Source organism: Rhyacophila brunnea, unplaced genomic scaffold (assembly GCF_057557595.1).
Source record: "Rhyacophila brunnea isolate RB1 unplaced genomic scaffold, BYU_Rbru_1.0 scaffold_9, whole genome shotgun sequence".
Taxonomy (NCBI): domain Eukaryota; kingdom Metazoa; phylum Arthropoda; class Insecta; order Trichoptera; family Rhyacophilidae; genus Rhyacophila; species Rhyacophila brunnea.
Window position 1 is genome coordinate 14,378,725 of NW_028233361.1, and position 23,657 is coordinate 14,402,381.

Here is a 23,657-nt window from a genome sequence, read left to right on the forward strand (position 1 = left end):
TGATGCGCAACACATCCCGGCTGACTCATGTTTGAATTTGACCGCATGATAATGGGGACATTCTTTGTGCATAGCACCAATCAGCACTTTCGGATGAGCGGAATATTCAATATCTGGCTCGTACTCGAATGCGAGACGAAGGAACGAAGCGGATGTAAATGTTCGATGTACTTGTTGGCGTTGTCGGTCATTTGCTCTGCGTGTGTTAACTACGAACCGGCGCGCTTGGCTCCGTTCCAATTGTCGTTGTTGATTTCGTTCAGCTCGTGCCTCTTGTGATTGAGATGCACGCAATTGCAACATGCATACACACACGTTTTTGTTATCTTGTTGGATTTGTTCGTCTGTTCTTTCTACTCTACTATTTTGCATGTTTGTTGCTTTATTCGTTCGACGGCCCAAATGGCCCCCCCTGCGTCTTGCTGGCATTGTGCACTGTAATACACGCACATAAAAATAGATAAATTAAAATAAATCGTACAAAATTTTGCACGCACTGCGTTGTGATTTTCCGAATGAAATGTCAAAATGACGCGACGCTTCTCTTGAATTCTTCTCGGACGTAGTGCCATCTGTCATTCAACCACATAAATAATTTCGTTCTGTTTGAAATACGAACGACGGTTAAATTTGTTCATACAAAAATAATAAAATCGCGATTAAAAAATGGGAGGATGGGGAAGGGAGGATAAGGAAAGTGAAAATTTGAGGTTATAGGTGTTTTTTATGCCAAATAATAAAAAAAATACAAAAAAAAAATTGTCAAAAAAATAAAAGAAAATTTTTCTGGATAGAGATACCCTAATCACCTAGCGGTATGAAATATATTTGTTGACCTATTCTCATACCTAACAAATATACATAAAAAAATTCATAAAAATCGGTCGAGCCATTTCGGAGGAGTTCGACCACAAACATCGTGACACGAGATTTTTATATATATAGAGATTATAATACGTATATTATATGTTAGAGTTAGGCACTACTTAGGTTCCACATTATTATGCAAGAAAAATAATTCGTTAAAGTTGACCCTATAAAAAGATGAACATTGTAATCATTATCAGCCGGGATCAATCCACTGCTGGATGAAGGCCTCCCCAAGCTTCTACCAACTCTCTCGGTCCTGTGTCTTTCGCTGCCACGTATTTCCGCCGAACTTTACCAGTTCGTCAATCCAGCGGCTTTTAGGGCGACCCTGTGGCCGTTTCTTGCTCCTTGGGTACCACTGGATGACGGCATTTGTCCAGCGGCCGTCCTTTCGGCGAGCAATGTGCCCCGCTCATCTCCATTTCAGCTGTTTGGCAACGTCTATTACATCGCGTACTCAAGTTTGCTTCCTAACCAATTCGTTTCTCAAACGGTCCTTTCGCGTGATGCCCAACATACACCTCTCCATGCCTCGCTGTGCGACTCTTAGCTTTTGGACACCTCTCGTGTTGAGGGTCCACGTCTCACAGCCATACGTGAGCATGGGTAGCACACATTGGTTGAACACCTTACGCTTAAGACATAATGGTAGGTCACTCTTGAAGATACTATTCAGACGTCCGAAAGCACTCCATCCCGTAATAATATAACAAGATTCTGGTAGTTCTGATACAATATAAGTTTTTTTTATAAAATCTAAAATCGTGGACTTTTAAAAATTCCTCTTATATTATTATATACTATATAATGTTGGAAAGAATACACTGAAAATAATGAAACTATTGAAAACATTTTAATGCATGACAATTATTATTGACAATCAGCATTTAAATATTGCAACTAGAGAAAAAGTGTCAAAATATTACAACATTGTCAAAAAGTATCAATACGGTATGTACGGAAGCAGACTTGAGAGTGGGTCTATCGTTTGGGCCCCGCATCAGTTGAAGTACGGCCTTATGGTGGAGAGAGTCCAAAAGAAATTTTTAAGACTCCTTTACTTTCGGCTGTATGGATATTATCCGTGGCTCTATCCGACAATTTTTTTCTCAGAGGGATGCTTACATACTGTAGCTTAAAATTTAGAAGGGATCTTTATTTAGCTACATATTTTTTCAGACTTATACGCGGCGTAAATGTGAACTCTGCCATTATTGGTGGTGTTGGCTTGTGTGTCTCTAATTACCGTAGGAATCGAGGGCATCCGTTGTTTGTTCTCCCACGGTGCAGAACTAACCTGCCATTAGTAACGCCAATTGGGAGTGAATAACCATGTTTAATGAAATCGCTTCGCATATTGATATATTCCACTTACGTGAGGGTGAATTTAGGTGGACGTTGTTTTTTAAGTTTTTAAGATAGGGTCTATCAAAGTTCACTCTGTGTGCTTCCACTTTTATTTTGTTATTTATTTTATTTCTTTTCTTATTTTTTTTCTTATTGTATTATTAACTCACAATTCTCTGTGTTTTTATTTTTAAAAATTATTAACACTTTTATGTAATGTCGTGAACGCTTTGAAATTATAATTTGTTATGTTCATTATATGTAAAATAAATAAATTTGATTTGATTTGAAAATTTGATTTGATTTTATACTTTATTGACGGCTCTTTAATTTTATACGTTATACTTGAAGTGTTTTTACTGACTTTGAGATTTCTCAGATTATCTTCCAGCTAAACTTAATGACGAAAGAATTAAACCACGATATCAAGAGCAAGAGTATTCTTATAGACGTTAGCAGCCATTAATTAATATATCTGTGTAATAAATAATAATCACTAATCAGCAAGTCAACCGAGACTTCCATACATTCGTTAAATGCGGCCATAAATCGGCCTGCCCACCCAGTTTCATAGCGACATGTCCCTCAGAGGTGTTAAGCGCCCATTATCGGTGACATCATATACTTAACTGCGTTCCCTATAATTATCATCATTTAAGTAGTAAATGCTTTGTGCCTCTCAACGGATCTGTAACGCAAATAGCAGACGATGAAAAGACGTAATGATTTTGCTCATTGCAGGGGCGTCACTAGGTGAGCGCAGCCCACTTGCGTGAGAATGCCAAATAAAAATGGTTACATGTAAATTTTACGTACAAAATTTCACCGTGACACAGTTCGCCATGAGCTATCTTATCCGAAAGATAATATATGACCGTATACCATACGGCTTCCAATTTTATTAGATTCAATATGAAAATTAATTCAATTTTCATAGCTGATTTTGGCAAAATTCATGAATTCAAGAATGAAAACCTAACCTAACAAATAATCCAGTATATCGACTATTTTCAAAATTTGTTTGCTGCTGGCTTCCTGTAAAGTGTAAACCGACAAGAACCGTGCTTTATTTAGACATGAATTTTGTGTCAGTACTATAAGACCCAAAGAGGTTGGACGGTGTTTACTATATGGCCATATATTTCTGACATATTACACGGTGTGATACGGCGAACTGCATACGTACAAGTTTCCGGAAACGAATAAAAATAAGACTCGAATTTATTAAAAAAAAAAAAAAAATGTAAGCTGAATTATATTAATTCAAGCTTTAGACATCATGCTCATAATAATTTTATTCCAAGTGAATGAATTCCGCGTCCTTAAATTCACCTCTTTTCTCTCGTTCGTATTAAAATAACGTTGCAGCAAAAAAATACAGAAAATGTATCGCATTGTAAAAAAGGTTCGATAGTTTGGGTGGATAATAAGATAGACTGATGGAGGGTGAGAGAGGCCCAAACGAGACAAGCGATCATAGACAATAATCCCCATCTCTTGTTTGTTGACAAAAATGAATGGTTTCTGCGCACAATCCATTTCGTGTGGTGTGGGTTTTTTGATTAGTACTATTTAGTTATAATAAAATTATAATAAAACCATAACAATGATAGTAAGTTAATAAATGAACAGTCATTACAGAAAATATCTCAAATACACATTAATTTTTTCATCATCATCAGGGGCGCGATAACCCGGTGTGGGTCCTGGCCTCTTCCAACAGCTCCCTCCACCTGTCCCTATCCAGTGTGGCCGCTTTCCAATTTGGTACCCCCAGAATACGGCAGTCACTGGCAGCTCCATCTAACCAGCGAATCTTTGGCCTCCCTCTTCTTCTACGTCCTATTGGATTGCTGGACATCACTCTCTTTGCCGGTTCATTGTCATTCATACGGTGCACATGACCTAGCTATCGCAGTCTCCCAATCTTAATTGATTGAACTGCGCTGCAATCTTCGTACAGTCCGTAGAGCTCAGCATTATATCTTCTTCTCCAATTGGTGCCATCCCTGATTGGTCCATATATACGGCGGAGAATTTTTCTTTCAAAGATGTTCAGGGCTCGTTCATTTCGCAGAGTTAATGTCCAGGTTTCCGATGCGTAGGTGAGCACTGGCTTTACAAGTGTCTTGTAAAGAGTGCTTTTAGTTTGACGAGATAGTAAGCGGGACTTAAAATGTCTTAACAGACCAAAGTAGCATTTATTCGCAGACATGATTCTCTTTTTGATTTCTTCTGTAATATCATTATGTCGAGTTACAAGAGATCCAAGGTATATGAAACTGTCGACCGTATCAAACTTGTATGCACCAATATCTAACTTTGGTGCGACTTCTCGTGGTGTGACATAGACAGGCATGTATTTAGTTTTTGCCTCGTTTATTTGTAAACCCATTCTTTTGGCAGAGGCTTCAAGTGCTGTGAATGCCTTTTTTAGCGCCAATTCTGATATGGCAATGATGTCGATATCATCGGCATACGCCAGCAGCTGCACAGGCTTAGTAAATATCGTGCCGCTGCCACGGGCATCAATTTTTGCATCCCGTATCACCTTTTCTAGCGCAATATTGAAAAGAAGGCATGCCATAGCGTCACCTTGCCTTAGGCCATTCAGTGATACAAATGGCTCGGATATTTCCGCTTGAAGCGGAGTTATTTAGTGCAACAAAATAAAATAACAGCGAGTTATTAAATATATGGTGTGTTTCAGTCGATGCGAAGAAATGCGACAAGCTATTTAAGTTCTAGCGTATTTAATGATTCACCGTCATGTATCTTGTGTGTATTGCCACTTTGTCTACTTCATAAACTTCATTGCATGTTTACTATTATGTATTATCTCTGTAAATGTGCATAGTTTATATAATTATGTAAAAAAACAACATAGTGTTATCAATTTAGTGCACATATTTTTTTTTATACTTAAACAATATCAGTTCGCCCCCTCAATATTACAACTAGACAACTTGAATTTCACTATTTTTTTAAGATATGATTCTACATTTCCTCTCTACAAAATAATAAAACTAGCTAAGTCAGATTTTAATGGGAACTGTATTAATTTCGTGTTTGAAAACATTAGAGAAATTTAAAACTATAAATGCATTTGAACATTATTTAATTGTTCCCAATTAGACAATCGCAATTTTCCATTTTTATTTTAAATAATAATTATAGTCTAGATTTATCTGAATCAAGTAAAGTTTAAATTTCATTCTCCCAGCAATGACCAAAACAGAGTTATTTAGTTGTAGTAATGAATAGTATTTAGTATTGTACCATAATATACAAGCCATAAGCCTGAAGATCTCAGAAGGTCCAACAAGATTAATGCGAAAGCAATAATACTCGGATAACTTGAGACCAATTTAATTTTATTTATGTATATAATTTGGATCGTCTCAAAAAGACGTTTGAACTTACACTTTTACCTTAAACCCATTTCAGACAATGCACTTTACCAATTTAGTAACCGGTTTAGTTACTAATCATGACGAAATTTCATAATATATCTGCGTACAAGGTGTTAATATAAAGTAATCGTCTACTGTAATTTAATCAAAGTATTTTTCTTAATAGGTATATTTCTAGGGTGTTACAAATTATGAACATTCAAAAAAGAATTCTACATTTCTAAATATTGTGTATTGTTCATTGAATAAAAATAGTTCGATTAAAAGATTTTCACATTATGACATTTGGCCACCACTGTATTATTTAGTCTGTGTACATAATCAGTGGTCCACATTACACCACAATGCGCCCCTGTCTCATGGTAACAAGAGTAAAGATGGAGATAAACGAAGCATGTGTACATTAAATTTATCAACGTATATTGATGAAATGGTGTTACTGAATCAGGTTTCCACCGAGATCACGTCCAGCGGGTGGAGACAATCAGGCTGGCGCCACAGGACCAGGTGCAGCTGGCTTCCATGGTGGCTGGTTATGAACCACCATCGGTCTACGTCAAGCATGTCTGCTTCACCAACTTCTCACAGTGAGTATTTACTTTCAGATCTGCTATTTTTTTTAGGATTTTAAAATTTCATATTAATTGTTTGTTGATTGGAATAATATAAGTGAATATACAATATATTATGATATATAACAATAATCAGTCTTTTTTTTACATTTAAGAACCTATTTGCATTCACAATGCATTTATCTTATCATTTTAAATCCATCTAAATAAAAAGATATTTTAATTTTAAAGTATACTTATGTATCGTCTCTGTTCTGGCAGAACCAGGGAACTCATTATCTGTTCTGGGGGCAGAACACACTAACTGGATAATACTAGTTTTGAGTAATTTGACTTTGAAGTTGTTAAAATGTTTGAAATGGTCTATCATGTGAGTTTATTAAGTAATCGTAAAAAGGATGACATTAAAATAAAGACTGTTTATTTATTAAGAAGGTTTCCAGACGGTGAAGTTTGAAATAAGGAAAATTTTGGTATAACTAACTCAATATGTCATTTTTTCGAATTAGTGTCTTCTGCCAGAACAGTAACGATATATTAATTCAAATATATGTTTTGATTTCTTGATTAATGCGCCTTAATTAATTAATTAATTAACAAAATAAAAGAAAAAAAAACATGATTTTTTGCCAGACCCGGTATTCGAACCCAGAGCCCATGACATTATAAGCCTTATACGTAGCCGCTCGGACATCGTGGTCAATATATTTATGCATAAATAGTTTATGTGTGAAATGGCCAAAAGTTATCATATTGGTCATCCGAATGACGGGTTGCGGGGTTGAATCCCAGAAAGATGTACAGGCAGCGCTCAAATGCAAAATTTACGAACCGGAGAGCTCGATAATTTAAATTTGAAAAATATATATTTTTTTTTTGTTAAATGGCATAATATTATCTTGCTCAGACAGGCAAATTATTTTTTCCACGAGATGGAGCGATAATTTTAAACCGGAACGGTGATCTGGTGCACTTCTGTCCATTTCGAGCCCTGTAGTACAGTTTCGATGCAGGTCTGAGCCCAAAGGGTCGAGATAATGAATTACACCCAATATGGTTGGGATTAATAATTATTTCTGACATTTTTTTTTACTTGTTCTCAAATGAAACTTATTTTTTCAGATACAATATACCAGAACCCATATACGTGAATTTAGTTCGAGATCCTGTCGAAAGAGTGATATCTTGGTATTACTATGTCCGTGCGCCCTGGTACTACGTAGAACGGAAACAGGCTTTCCCTGATATACCACTTCCGGATCCAGCATGGTTGAAAAAGGTAAGATCTCTATATACTTACATGATTCGGAACACCTTATAACTATACATTTATCAAAAAAACAAATGTTGGTCGTCAATAATATTAACGAAATATGATAACGTTGTTATTGGTTTATTTTGGCGTAATTTGGTTTGGTGTAGGTTGCTAAACCAATAAACTACATACTGGAATTATATGGATGCGGAGTCGAGTCCCCCCCCCCCCCCACCCCAGCAACGATATTTAATTATACCTGACATGGTTGCCAAGGTATAAAGTTTGCCAACGCTGAAATGTAGAAGGTTTGAATTTGAAATAATAAAACGTGAAAAATATTAATAAAGGCCTAATTAAATAAAGCATTGCAAAAAACTCTTTAAATAATATAAACAGTATTATTATTGGCTAGTTGATTCTTCTCCAGGATCGTATTCGCGCCTTTTTTATTTCATAGAATTTTGGGTTTCACGAATGAAGGTGTTACAATATAATATTCTTTATATTCAACATACATATTTTGAAAACGGATATAAATAGCTACCTACTTAACGGCCCACGTGTGTCACGTAGGTCAAAATGGAGATTGGAGATTAAATGTGTTAATCGTGCCCACTTTTTAAATAATAAAATGCCTAATTCTTGTCAAATTTGGGATCACGGAGATTATAAATATAGCTTTTTATCGTAAATATTTCATTATAATAATGTCAACATAAATTTTACTAATGGTTTTACAAGTGCGTTTAAAAATTATAAATCTAAAAAATTTTAACACCACTGCACATGGATGTACTGAAATATGACTAAAGTCTAAAACATTAGATAGGGAGGTTTAAAAGAATACTATTTTATGTAATAAAAATACTTTATGCAGTCATCAAATGTTAAAAATAAATATAAAGGATAATAAGGCTTCAAAATGATATAAATAGATTATCTACAGCGCTTAAGGAATGTTCAGGTTAATGCTTTGAAAATACTACAAAATCTCCATTTTGACCTTCGTTGGGCATGTGGGCCCTTAAGCTACAACATACGGCCGTAGCCATAAATTGACAAACGATAACTGAAGTGGGGAGTAAGATCATGTTAACGCGCGTGTTTAAACATGTACCGAACCGAATTTTTTTTTCGAGTTTTTTGGTTTCAATTATTATTGTGTCCTAATTATTACTAACCGACGCCCGGATTACTCCAATTTTTAGTAATAACTTACCTGCAGTTTGTAATAATTTAAAATATTTCTTTTTTTCAACAAATAATTCACAATATTTGAGAATGTAACATTCTTTATATTGACAGTATAAAGCAAATTGGCGCGAATCCATTGAACACAGGTTCAAGTCACGTCGGGTATGGTATATTTTCAAAATGATTTTTCCAGTAGGTTTAATATATCTGAGGTGTTTTCAAATGATGTATCTTCAATATAAATATTATATTATATGACTTTTATTCGTGAAACCCAAAATTCTACGAGATAAAAAGGCGCGAATATGCACCTGTAGAAGAATCCACTAGCCAATACCGACTAACTAGACATTTGAAACTTTTAGAATATATCAGAACACGATGCCAATGCATTTTTTTTAATACTTTTAGCCATCTTTAAGTAGAATTGAATTCATTTTCAGTTAATTCTGTTTTGTATGAAAAGTTATTTCGACACCATTATTGGTTGCTAGAGGTCTGGGGTCCTAGCAATTAAATTATTAATATATACCTACGTGCGTTACTATGGAAATCAATATAATGCCGGGTCCACATTGGCAACATGTCGCCGGCAACCTCGTTAAATTTTACGATAATTATCATAATTGCTTAAGAAATTTTACGATAATTATCATACTTATCGTAAAACTTAACGACGTTGCCGGCGACATGTTGCCAGTGTGGACCCGGCATAACATGTCAAAATGACATTTCAGTATTACTTCTATCAAGTACAATTTTTTTTGATCGTTTAAGCTAGTCAAGTCAAGTTTATATGATTCAACAGAAAAGTTAAAAACGTTGTAGGATATAAAAAGTTATTTTTATCTTGTAATTATTTATTAATATTATCAACCTAACAGGGTCACTGGGATAATCTTAATATTAAAACTGAATATTATAATATTATCAATTTGATTATCAGTCAAAAAATACATTATGTGTGGTAATTTATTCACGTTATTTTTTCGTAAACACTTCATGGATTGCATATCACAATACACTGTTTTATGGCATAATTTATCGATCGATTTCGATGGAATCTCTCGGATTGAAAATAACGGATTAAATTATTATAGGAAATACATGCAACATGCAAGGCAATAACTGCACCGGAAAGCAATCCGAAAATTGTTATGCAATTCCAAAATGATCACTTTAAACCGCTTATTTCTGATTTTATTTATTCACGTACTACTCGCCGCTATACATGAGAGAACGTGATCTTGAAATTCAATATCGTAAGATGTAAATCATATTTGCAATCTTATAATATGGTCGTATTTATTGACCTTTGAGCCTAGGAAATGATTTTCATTGCCATTTCTTGACTGAATGGTATTACATAATAGTGTAAATATTTTGTGACATCAACTCACTGGAATACCTATTCAATTACCATAGCCAAAGAAATACTGAATAATTGTTAACAATTGTTTGATTAAATTATAATGTAATATACTAGTACCTTGAACGATTCCTCTGATATTCATTTTCTACCAAATTCGTTTCGCTATGTTAGCTATGTCTACATTTTTTTTCACTTCAATTTATTAAGGCTATACCTCAGCTGAGGCATGGTCTAAAGAGATCGTGACTAGGCGATGCGCGGAATGCGGGTTGCGGGTGCAAATGACGGAAGCCGAACGAAATATAATTTGTCATAAAAGTTCAACATGCGTCCTTTTTATGTTATGTTTATTATTATAGTCGTAATAATAATAGTATATTCATTGACATGTTTTCTTTTTTAAGTACATACGTAAAGTTTTTAGTCATCTTTACACGATTTAAGAATATGTTCATCCGACCCCATGACAAAACGAATCAACGTGCAGACGCCTCGACTATCGCTCTCCGAATGACAACGCGGCCGTAATTTCGTTCTACATATAGTTGAAAATTATTTGCCGTTTCACTTATGTACGCTCTTAACACCGAGTAGTTTTGGGTATGCTTTAGGACTTACTTTAAAAGTGTGTTACGCCCCGCGTCAACTGTCCACACTTGTACGTCAAATAGTTTTAATTTTTTCACGGGAAACAGTGTTCTCATCTTTTTATAATGCTGTTTTTTAAAAAAATATGTTAAAATTATAATAATTTGAAAAAAACTGTAGTAGGTAAGTAAACAGAACATTTTTCGTTTTAAATCTTTCAAAAGTCCAGTATTCTTAACGGATTTCGCGTAAAATTATAATATAATTTACTATTCGGAGAATGATTTAGTTGAAAATATTGACATGATGCTGAAACAATACACCAATGACATTAATATGGACGAAGCATCTGGAAAAAAATGACACTCACTTTTTGGTCGGGTCTGCCGAATGGCATAATCTGTTCTAACGTCATTACAATAAAGGTGATATTGCTATAAATTCCCGATGCTTTTTGTCGGGTCTGCCGAATGGTTCGGTTCGAACGGGTTCGCTCAAATGAACATTGACACTAGAAACACTGTTCTAACGCCATTACAATAAGGGTGATATTGCTACAAATTTCCGATGCCTGATATCGCATAATGGAAATTGCGTGACGTCTACCTATACATGTGCGAATGTCGCTATGCGCGAATTTACTTGCTAGCTACTGTACTGAGTACGTTGTCCATTAATAATGTCGTTGACGTGCACTAACACTTTCATCACGAAAAACGGCCATTTTGAAATCGGTTTGAGGCAAGCAATGCGTACCTTATGTTCGTCTAGGAAACGAAAAAATGCACGTAGACAGGGCTTAAGACTATTTATACGTATACTACTTATATTTTATTTATTCCAAACTAGTACATAATATATTTTGGACCTTTTCCTCTCGGCGATAGATATAAAACATACATAATAATCCGGATTAGATTTAGTATTCAAATATCTCAAGATGCATGGTAAATTTCAAACCGGGACAAATCGAGAAACGAGAGGTAAATGTTAAGCATACTAATATAATATGAATAAAAATTACGATTCAACTCCATTTTGCGATGATATTTGACACAACTCTTAAAATGATAGTTTAACAATAACCTGTCTTTCATTGTTACTTATCCTACGGCCTCTCAATTACACCTAACGATCTATTTAGAATATTACTGAACGAAAGATTCAGGGTCAGGGTACGGACATAATACGTTGAGCAAGTGGCTGACATCCATTTCTCGTAAAAAACAAAAATCTGCTAATACAAACCTCTACCGTGGAGGCCCATATGATCCTATTAGGATCGGTCATTATTGCGTAAAAATATTACGTAGCGGCTCTCGTGGTGCAGTGCGCAAGGCGCTGGCCTTCCATCACGGAGTTCTGGGTTCGATTCCCAGTGAGGTCAAAATATATTTACATAATCTTATATGTAAATTCCTCAAGCCTGGGAGTTTTACCACTATTATTGGGCTTCACAGTCTGTTGTGGTTTTGAATAAAGAAACAAATAAAAAAAAATATTCAGATTTAAAAAAAGTTTAACATTAGATTTTTCTTGAATAGGTGCAGTTATGTAATTAATAGCAATCATTACGGCTTTCTAATTTTCAATGTCAAATATATTTTTTAAATCTGAATATAAATGTTTGTGTCCGCAATTTTCGAGACTGGAATTTTCTATGTCCGAAAATGTCTGTGTCAGCAGTTTTCTGTTTTCGTAATAACTACCAAACCAGCCTCAACTATCTAGCTTATCGTAGTAAATTTTATGAGTCTGGTCATTGCCGACTCAAGTAGAAAGCCGATACATTCACAACGACTGGTCCTACCTTTTCCGCCTCTCCCGTTGTTGTCTATGTATGAACTGTCATTGCCTGTCATTGTTCTATAATGTGCCCATACTGACGCATCTGTCGTGTTCACACAGGGAATGGTTTGATTTGAATAGATAAGTTACATGATAAATAATACACTAGCATTAACACACCTTCTACAAATGTAATGCTACATATTTTTTGGAAATCGATATTACCACCGGTTTTTGTGTGAAGGACTAGTCTGACTTTAATAGCTGATGAATAACAAGAATGTATATTATTTATTCTTAACACTGATAGTTAACATATTTGATTTGAGATCTTTTTATAATTCAATTTGAAACAAGAAAGGGCGAATCAATATGTCAAGCAATCTGGGATCTGATTGTGAGAGCTTAAAAGTGGACCACTCATTGCTTGTGCAAAAAGTTATGCTCAGGCTTTATTAATCTAAAGATGGTGGTAGTCTGGCTGATTAGCTACTGGTCCTATTGATTGGACGAATACTCCCAAAGGACAGATAAAAAATTAGTAATATCGATGCAGTCGACATCATTACTCTACCTGTCACGTATAACCTACACGGTTCTCACAAAATCATGAATTGGGCATAACATTAGAAATGTTTGAATCGAATGTCTCCATAGTATCATGTGTTCTGATCAGAACAGGTTCTCAGGTTCTTCACTAGCCGAACTCAGGCGTAATCTCGAAAAAGGGGAAGAATTTTATTTCACATTTTTATCACCGACCTTCAGTTCGATCGATTGACTATTGCGACCTAGTTTCCACGATGGACAATTATTTAGCATTAAGTGGATTTAAAAGAGTACCTATGTCTCTTTTCATTTAATTTTAACAAACGTTACAATAGTCAAACTACAAATCTAAAGAGTGACGTTTCCATGTAAACTGCTGCCTCGAAAAAAAATCAAAACACTGACCCATACCATTACATACGTCATGATATTATGGGGCTCCACAGACTGGAGGTAGTATTAAGAGCATACTTCAGTGAAAGGGCAAATAATTTTCCACTATAGGTGCGACGAAATTTCGGACTGGCTGGCAATCGGAGAGCGAAAGTCGAGCTGTGAACACGTCAATTTGTTTTGTGATGCCGACGGGGGTATTAATTCTTAAATCATGTAAAGATACTCGTAACTAAAAAACGTTTACCCATTTACTCGAAAAAGAAAACATGTCAATGAATATATTATTATTATTATTACTAATAGAACAATAAACAGAACATTAAATGGACGCATGTTGAATTTTTATGACAAACTATGTTTTGTTCTGCACGCGTCGTTTACACAATCTTCGAGTCGCGTAGTCACGATCGTTTTAGACCGTGCCCCAGCTGAAGTATACCCTTAACTGATTTGCGTTTTTTATGAGAAATTGATGATAGCAACTTGCTCAACCTATTAGATCTATGCTATGGGTCTAAACACACATTGAAAAAAAAACATTAAAATTTTCCGGACCCCGAATTCAAACTTGGAACCTACGACGTTATAAGCCGACATATTACCACAACCAACGGAACCAAGACTTATTTTTCTTTGTTAAAAAAAATTAAAAAAAAAACTATTTTCCACAGTGGTAATATTTGTAAAAACTTTTCCGATAAAATTTCTTTGACACAACAATCAATGTAAGTAAGTATATATTATTATTTACAAAATAGTTTGACAAAAATGATGATTTTAGTGTATTTTTTTAATTATTGTATGATCGGTTTGAACTGTTTCGATTCCCCTTTTAAATCTTCTTAAGAATCGATTGCGTCATTTGCGTGACAGAAATCGCTGCTAGTATGTAGGTAGGTACTCTAAATGCATAAATCTAAAACCTATTATAAAGAATCTGGGCTTTTATATAACGATATTCAATTTAAAGACTCAACCAGCGGAAACAATAAACAACTAACAACCTGTACACAGGAAACGATTTTTTTAAAGACATCAAATAAGTCTGCCAATCCATGTAAGATGCGACATCATTACGGCGGCAAAAAATGGCGGATCGCCGTAATGGCCGCTAAATTGGCATCACCCTTACCTATAAACAAGACCAAAGACAATGGAAGATATCATTATGTTGTTAGAGTATCAACTCTCCGAAGCAACCTGAGAAATATTGTTGTTTTTTTTGTTTTGCTTTGTTGGCAACGGCTCGATTGGGATAAGGATGTGTTCAATTATTTTACATTATACCACTGAATAATAATGTCATCACCATTTTATAATTTTCAAATCACAATAATTATGTGATGCAACAGAGTTGAAAATAGGTAAATACATACGCATTCATAATACCTACATACATACATTACATAATGATTTTATAAAATATTATAATTCAAAAAGGCTTTAGTTTACCAGATATAGCATATGATATTTATGTATGTTCATTGCTCATTGCATCCATTCCAACGAAATATTATTATGATGTTACATAATTTTAAAATTCCTCATATACCTATAACGAGGAAAATGTCTTAGGCACTCATACAACATAATTATGCAGGTGAATAATATTCACAATATATTATATTGTTTTTTAAGAGTTTTTTTTGAATTTAATATTTATACACAATTTCACCTTTGCTAACTCATTAGTTTTTGAAATACGGTAGGTATCTACTGTTAAAATAAATGAAGGCCACAAGCAAATATCATCCCAAGTCCATTTTTTTGTATAAAATGAAATGTTTTATAATGTACAATATGTAAAACTGAGATATTTTACAACGTTTTTATTATTCTTGTTTGTCCGGTGGTTGTTTGTCCAGTACAAATCTTGCAATCGATTTTTAACTAACTTCCCGACTAGCTAGACATTTCAAACTTTTAGAATACCTATATTAGAACACGATGCCAATGCATTATTTTAATACTTTTAGCCATCTTTAAGCAGAATTGAATTCATTTTCAGTTAATTCTGTTTTGTATGGAAAGTCATTTCAGAAAAATCCGTAAAATGTAAAAGACTATTATTGGTTGCTAAGGGGGAGGTCCTAACAACTAAATTATTAATATGTACGAGCGTTACTATGGAAATCAAAATGAAATGTCAAAATGACATTTCAGTATTCTATATTTGTTTTTTATTTACTTCATATCAAGTACAAGTTTGAGCATTTTGAGCATAATAATTCAACAGAAAATTTAAAAACGTTGTTTATAAAAATTCTTTTTATCTTGTAATTATTTTGTATTACAGTTATTATATCTAATATTGCACATATTTTTTGAAAAAAATATTGAGCGTTCTGGTAGTTAATAATTGTTTGTAAATACGGTTGATTTCTATTGTATGGGGTATTGAAATCAATCAGTATCTGAGACCTTTACGTTTCTTAATCCGCCATTATATTGTGATAAAAATATACGTAATATATCTAAATAAACTATAAATCATGAATATGTTAGATAATTAACTGTGAACACGGATATTATAATGCATACCATCGTAATTCTGAATACCAAAATACTTACTTCAAATTTTTAAAGTAAACATTGTTTATTGACATTCATATTATTACGCCCACCCGCGTGATGTGGTCTTTCCAAGGATATCGAATTCGGAAAAAATCATCTTGTCATTTTTGAGTGTGAAAATAAAAGGTGTTAATAAAATTGTTTGTTTTTTTTTTGTGGCAGGACTTCGAGACTTGCGTGTTGCACGGGGACAGAGAATGCAGGTACATCGAAGGAGAGACCCACGAAGGCATCGGAGACCATCGCAGGCAGACGCTGTTCTTCTGCGGACATGAAGATGAATGCACGTAAGGACACCGATGAATTATTGCTCTCTTATCTGCGTAACTGGAAATTTTAAGAACCGAAACGCTCGATATCAATTTTTTTGTTTCATAATATGTACCAGTGGCGAAGGATTGATATAGGCTGTTAAGGATCCGACATAAATATTGCATACTAAACTTTATTTCTTAATTAATACTTATTTCTTTTCATTGAACTAAGACCACAATGCGTAGATAGTGTTTGTAAGTTAATAGAATTCAATTAAGGCCTGCCCAATCCAAGCCATAGTATATCTAAAATATCTAAAATTAATACTTTTAATTTAAAAATTTTAATTTTAAAAATGAATACATAAAATATCTAAAATTATGTCATTCGTTATTTCAGCCCAAACAGATAAGTAAGTATGACTAAAAAAGTGCTCACTATTTTTGTCGGATCGGCCATAGCATACCAAAACTATTATGGATTGATTTATGCAGGGTTTAATTGAATTTTACAAACTATCTAGCATCATCTGTAAATTATATTCTTAGTTCAATGAAAACAAACTGGCAAAGTTTGGTGTGCGCTATTTATGTCGAATCTGAACAGCCCACCTCCACCCCTCGCCACCGATATCTACCTACTTACATTGGGCGGTGAAATACTATATTTTTTTTTACTTCTGACATGCATATCTACTGAAGATTGTGCACATGAAATTTGTCACCGTCGCAGGCAAGAAAACTCATTTTTACGAAATATATCTTTAAAATGTAAATTGTACTATTTTTAATTCTGCAAGTGCTGCCCATAATGAGACATAAGTGCATGGCTTGCCTAACCCTGTTGGATTTCACTGCCTTGTTCTTATAAATTGTGTATTATTTACAATATTTTAATTATTAATTGATTAAATAAAAACATACAACATATCTGTAGACCCTATCGAGAAAACAAGTATTCACTAACCGAGAATTAGTCATTCCACGAGACGGTTCAATGGTCTCGAGAACCTCACGTACTGGAGCTGCGCACCGGTCTCCTCCAGTCCATTCCGAACCCTGGCATGGGGTCATGCAAGCCTAACCACGACTGCCCATACATGTTTCTATAATTGGATAAAACCAAAATTTATTTCTTATCGAATTATAATATCTATCGATTAAACCAATCAATTAGAACCATTTAAAGCAGGAGTAGTCAACCTTTTTATACCTACCGCCCACTTTTTTATCTCTGTTAGTAGTAAAAAATTCTAACCGCCCACCGGTTCCACAGTAATGGTGATTTATAAAGTAGGGAAGTAACTTAACTTTATAAAATTTACAGCAAGTTAAAGCACAATATAATAATAATTATTTACCGAATACTGTCAGACTTTCGCCAAGTTTGGCAGAATAAATCTTTATAAAACAACTTACTGTCGTTAAACCTATCTTTTTATTTATACTTTGCATACATTGAAGCATGAAGTTTGATGAAATTACATTTAATTTTATGAAAACATAATAAAAATGTTTTTAAATCCCCTACCGCCCACCATGAAAGCTGGAACGCCCGCTAGTGGGCGGTAGGGACCAGGTTGACTACCCCTGATTTAAAGGTTGTAATAGATCATTATTATAAAATGAATATGTAATTGAAAATATATTACTTCAATCGATGTCAATGGTCTTAATAATGACTAGGTACTTGATAATATTTCCTATAATATAGTCGATGATCGTATATGGAAAATCAAGCATCATAACTACATGGTATGTCATTGGTATATAATATAATGGATGACGTGTATGTGAACCTTTTTAGGCTTAGGTTGTAAGCGGGCTATACGAAAATATGGAAAATTCTTCATAAATGTATCTAATCTGAGCATACATAATAAATATTATTTAGGTAAAAAAGTGAATTTACTGCCCCAAAAATTTCTATTGCCTATACACGACGTAATATCATGTTTTGTGTAAGAACAGATTTATTGGCATTCTTTATAAATTATTTGTGTATTCGATATGTATTTTGAAATTAGCAATATTCTCATAAAATATGTGAAGTCCTACCTGCCAAATAATAATAATATACACTCTGTTTTCATTTAAAATGAAAGTATATTATGTGAATAATGCTTTGTTTTTATACAATAAAATATTCTTAACTAGCTGACACGGCGAACTTCATACCGCCTCAGAATCAATAATCTTGCGTTAACTTATTTGCTGAATTAAAATACTCAAAATGAATTAAGTTCAATAAATGTGCAAAAATCAAATCAAAATGAAATAGATTACATAGTTTTGGTTGGTTCAGATTTCGAAGCATGATAACTATCAAGTCAATCTTCAGTTGTAAATTGCGCGGTGGCAATCCAGGCAGATCCAATAAGTTTAAAAATTCAGTTGGATAGTTGGTTGCTTCTTCTTCGTTTATTATACAGTCGATAGATTTGAAGGAATGCATTGGACCAACGATTTGATTTTGAATTGTGGAGTTTAAGTGATCCACATCTTTGTTCTTTGCAGCAAAAATTGCTCATTCACTCAACCAATTGTAATTTTTGTGGTTAGCAATGACGTTTGGGAACACTTTGTTGATGAGGTCGTCCTTCGCTGAGACGAAATTTCAAAAATTCGGCGGAAACGAAATCAATCCGTTCGATTCGTCGACAGGAACACGGCAGTTACCGATAGTCAGCAATTGCTTAGAGGAATCGTCGGCAGATGGATCGTTTAGCAATGCAACTCGCATGTTCGTCGTCAGCCGAAGTTTCTTCACATAGCGCCACAGAGTCCATGATTTGAGGCAAGCGTTCATTTCATCGGCAGCGGTCGATCTTGGAATGACTTGTAGTGTTTGGCAGAAATTGCCAGATAGTAGAATCATTGCGCCACCAAAACATCTTGAGTAATTGCGCAGATCTTTCATAGTTCGATTGAGTGCTGCCAATGCGCATTTGTGCGCCATTGTGCATTCATCCCTGGTGATGATTTTACTTGCTACCAAAACTTTGGCCATTGCTGAGTGTTTCGCAATACTGCTTGTCGGTGTTTCAGTCATTTGAAGGTTTAGCGGCAATTTCAACGCTGAATGAGCCGTTTGGCATCCTTCTAACAACGTGGCCGCTATCCCAGAATAAGCAACCTACAGAAATTTCGGATCTCGCACGAACAGTGGCCAAAATCAATGCCATGAGAAATGTCTTCCCAGTTCCACCAGGCGCATCGAGGAAAAATAAACCACCATTTCCATCATCAATTGCCTTCATTAACGTATCGTACACTTCCTTCTGTTTGGGGTTCAACATTAGTACATTCGATCAAACCGATATGTTCAATGCATCTTGATCATATTCACGTTCACGTTCCAATTCTCGATTAAAAGCGTCATTCATTCCACGATCAGGCGTTGGCATTCCTAACTTGACTAACAAACTGCCGCACATGAGATAACACATGTCTTCGATCAAAAGCAAAGCCTGGTTATGTATTTCCTCATTCACTTCGATGTAAAATGTCTTCTGACATGTCATCCTTGTACTTGTTCCACAGCTCAGGTGGATTTGATGGGAAGCATGTCGAAATAATGATAGCAAATAATGTGCGTATCTGACTTGGAGATGCAGAAACAAATGCTTTAGCGATTGTCATGTCCCAATGAGTATCGTTTTCAAGCAAATTGAGCTTTTGACATGCAGCACAAAATGTTGGGCACACTACACCATTGACAGTTCGAAGTGATTCAAATGATGTCGGCCCACGAACATTTACCAGCAACAACTGCAAGTAGAATCATTCGCCATTCTTCGGATGAACTGTGCAAATGCGACCAAGAGCATCAGTAGAATGCACATCCGGATGATCAGAAACAGCATCGCCTTGCTTCCGACGTTGAAATTTCTTCGATGAAGCTTTCCAAGTGTAATAACGTGGCATCTTAGAGTAGAACAACGTTCGTGCAAACGGATCGCAACTGGTCAATGTTGGCGCTGGAGATATTTCAGCACGTTGAGCAACATTCGATGCGTTGAAATAAACTTGTTGACCATTCTCCAGATGCACCGCCAAATGTACAGCAGTGGGATGACGTTCATGAATGGGGAATGAGAGAATACGCCAAATTGCTTCATTGCAGCTCACATATCGTGAATAGTGCGTGACTTGATAGTGCGTGAATTCATCGTTGGTATTGGGAGTTTGAAACACTGGAAAATTAATCACATAATTCAAAATTACATAATGAAGCAGTTATCGATGCACACACAATCACAAATTTGATAACCTCACAAAGTGAACATCTTCGAAGGCAACTTACCGTTTGAAAATCACGATCGAAATAGCTATTTGCGCACCTAGCTGGTAATCGGCTCGATTATTCACGTAGATCGATTGTCGAATGAAGTTCGAATGAAGTTCGAATGATGTTTTTTGAAATTGGTAGGTAAATAATGAGCAATACCAGCAATGAGATCATGTAATTTTATCCTTGGCTTTATTTTTGGACGCTGTCGACGAAGTAAAAAAGATTCAGGCAGGACAACTTCCTCCAAAATTCGCCGGAGTATACAACAAAGTCTTTCGGGATTATCTGAGGATGAACTGAGTCAACTTTCAAAGGATAGATAATGCACACAACGCCTTTCATTTGTTTGTTTGTTTCTTGTTTATTCTTTCTGTCATGTATCGTTGTATATGGATTAAATTTTTTTGTGATTTTCTTTTATTTTCGATTGCGCGTTCATTGTTCAAAATGTCAAAATGTATGAGAAAATTAATTTTCTTCATAATTTTTTTCCCGTGAATTTTTCCAAAGTTTTAATAGTTATTCTGCTATTCGGGGCTAAGACAAATCCAACAATGCAAAGATCGTAAAAATCGGTCCAGCCGTTCTCGAGTTATAAATGGTGTAACTAACCCGACTTTCTTTTATGTATATAGATTTATCCATTTATAATCGACTGATCTCAGAGACAATCTGAAAGTTTCTAAAATCTTAATTAGGTATAACTCAAAATATTACAAAAAAATATTTCTCTTCTTCTCGGCCATTCCCTCGTGGCTGAGCATCATGGCCATCTTGAAATCTCGTCATCTTTTAACGATCAAGACTTTCTACCTTAAAATCTTGATAAGTAGTTAAAGATGCTAAAAATACATTACTATTCTTCCATAATATGTTTTTATATAAATATTTTCAAAGAGTATAGATTCATTTAATAACTTTTATTGAATTAAAAATAAACATTTGAGAATTAATTACATATATTTTTTCCGACCATGTCCGAGATCATATAGGCCTCCACAGAATGGAGGTTTGTATTAACAGATTTTGTTTTTACGAGAAATGAATGTCAGTCACTTGCTCAACCTATTAGGTCCATACTCTGACTCAAACACAAATTCAAAAACAATATGTGTATTTGTCAGACCCAGGATTCGAACCTGGGACCCACGACGCTATAGTCCGGCGGCCATCGTGAATATAGAATTAATAAATTAGTAAACAATAATAATAATAAAAAAATTAAAACAAAATAAGTGAGAAAGGATGTAAAATTAAATGATATAAATGCATTATATTATAATATAAACCAATAAACTAATAATTATAAACTATTCTTATACTAAGTTTTCCCAATTATATAAAATACCTCCTCTAGTCCTCTGGATACCATAAGAGTACCTAAAACAGTGACTGCGTTACCTCTTTGGATTTATATGGTTATTTTATACATTAATATTTACTAGCTGAGCCAGCTGGCTCTCGCCAGTCTGTCTCGCTAGGTCTTGCAGACGGCTTGGCAGTGCTGGATTTTAATATAATTGTGAAGTATGCATAGATGGCGCCATAGTTTTCTCTTCGGGATGGGTTTTTTATTCACGTCAGACAGTTTGACATTTCGCTGATAGTAGTAGAATGAGGTTGCGGAATCCTTCATCCAGCAGTGGATTGATCCTAGTTGATGATGATGATGATAACGATATGAGTATGGAGACAAATATAATATCACCAATTTTGATAAATACAGCAATTCAAATGACAGATAGGAGTAGAATATGGGTAGGGAGGCCTTTATCCAGCAGTGGATTGGATCAGGTCGATGGTGACGATAACGATATTAATATGTAGATAAATATAATATCACCGATTTTGATAAATACAGCAATTCAAATGACAGAAAGGAATAGAATCAGGCTAGGGAACTCTTCATCCAGCAGTGAATTGATCCTAGTTGATGATGATGATGATAACGATATGAATATGTAGATAAATATAATTTCACCGATTTTGATAAATACAGCAATTCAAAAGACAGAAAGGAGTAGAATCAGGCTAGGGAGGCCTTTATCCAGCAGTGGATTGGTTCAGGTTGATGATGATAATGACAATATGAATATGTAGATAAATATAATATCACCGATTTTGATAAATACAGCAATTAAAATGCAGAAAGGAATAGAATCAGGCTAGGGAGGCCTTAATCCAGCAGTGGATTGGTTCAGGTCGATGTCGATAAGGATGATATAAATAGGTATAGTATCACAAATTCGTTTAACTGCTAGTAGTAGAATCAGGTTGCGGAACCCTTCATCCAGCAGTGGATTGATCCTAGTTGATGTTGATGATGATAACGATACGAATATGTAGATAAATATAATATCTCCGATTTTGATAAATACAGCAATTCAAATGACAGAAAGGAGTAGAATCAGGGTAGGAAGGCCTTTATCCAGCAGTGAATTGGTTCAGGTCGATGATTATGATGACGATATGAATATGAGGATAAATATAATATCACCGATTTTGATAAATACAGGAATTCAAATGACAGAAAGGAATAGAATCAGGCTAGGAAGGCCTTTATCCAGCAGTGGATTGATTCTGGTTGATAATAATTTAAATAATATGTATAACACCAATTATTGTTGAATACCTTTTAAATATTTTTGGGTTATATGAGTTAATTGAATGTATATAAGTTTCATTGGTTTAAAAAATTATCATTTAACAGCCATAAAAAAATGTTACGTTATCAAATTTTGAAATAATATTCTATGGTATCCAGTGTTGCCATGTCTACTGAAATTTCAGTAGATCAACTGATATTTTTTTTCGAAATTCAAGAAATCTACTGATATTTGTGTTTCTCCATAATTGTAAATTAACTGATGATTATTTTAATAATAAACTTGTAATGATTTACGCATGACCTTTTTTGATGTTATACACTTCTAAATTGACATAAAAAGCATTGTAACTCTACCCAAGAGCGCCATTTTACCCACTAATATCATCATTGCTTACAATAAATTAATATAATTAGTGATTGTTATTCTTATTAGTTTTAAATCATATCTAGCACCGTAATTTAGTATACATAGCGTGATAAATATGCGCAGTGTCAAAAGACTTCCTTTCCGTCAGAGGTGTAGAAACTTAACTTAAACAAAGAACTTAATTCATAAAAATTTAAATAAATCAGTTCTAAT

General features: G+C 34.5%; 1 protein-coding gene across 1 annotated transcript in view; it reads left to right on the plus strand.

The window, feature by feature from the left end:
* Nucleotides 1–23,657, plus strand: part of pip (heparan sulfate 2-O-sulfotransferase pipe) — a 220,648-nt gene that overhangs the window by 190,249 nt on the left and 6,742 nt on the right. The window contains exons 5-7 of the mRNA XM_085959907.1: nt 6,079–6,217; nt 7,325–7,481; nt 16,084–16,208. Of these exons, the coding sequence (XP_085816033.1) occupies nt 6,079–6,217; nt 7,325–7,481; nt 16,084–16,208 (421 nt within the window). The remainder of the gene's footprint in view (nt 1–6,078; nt 6,218–7,324; nt 7,482–16,083; nt 16,209–23,657) is intronic.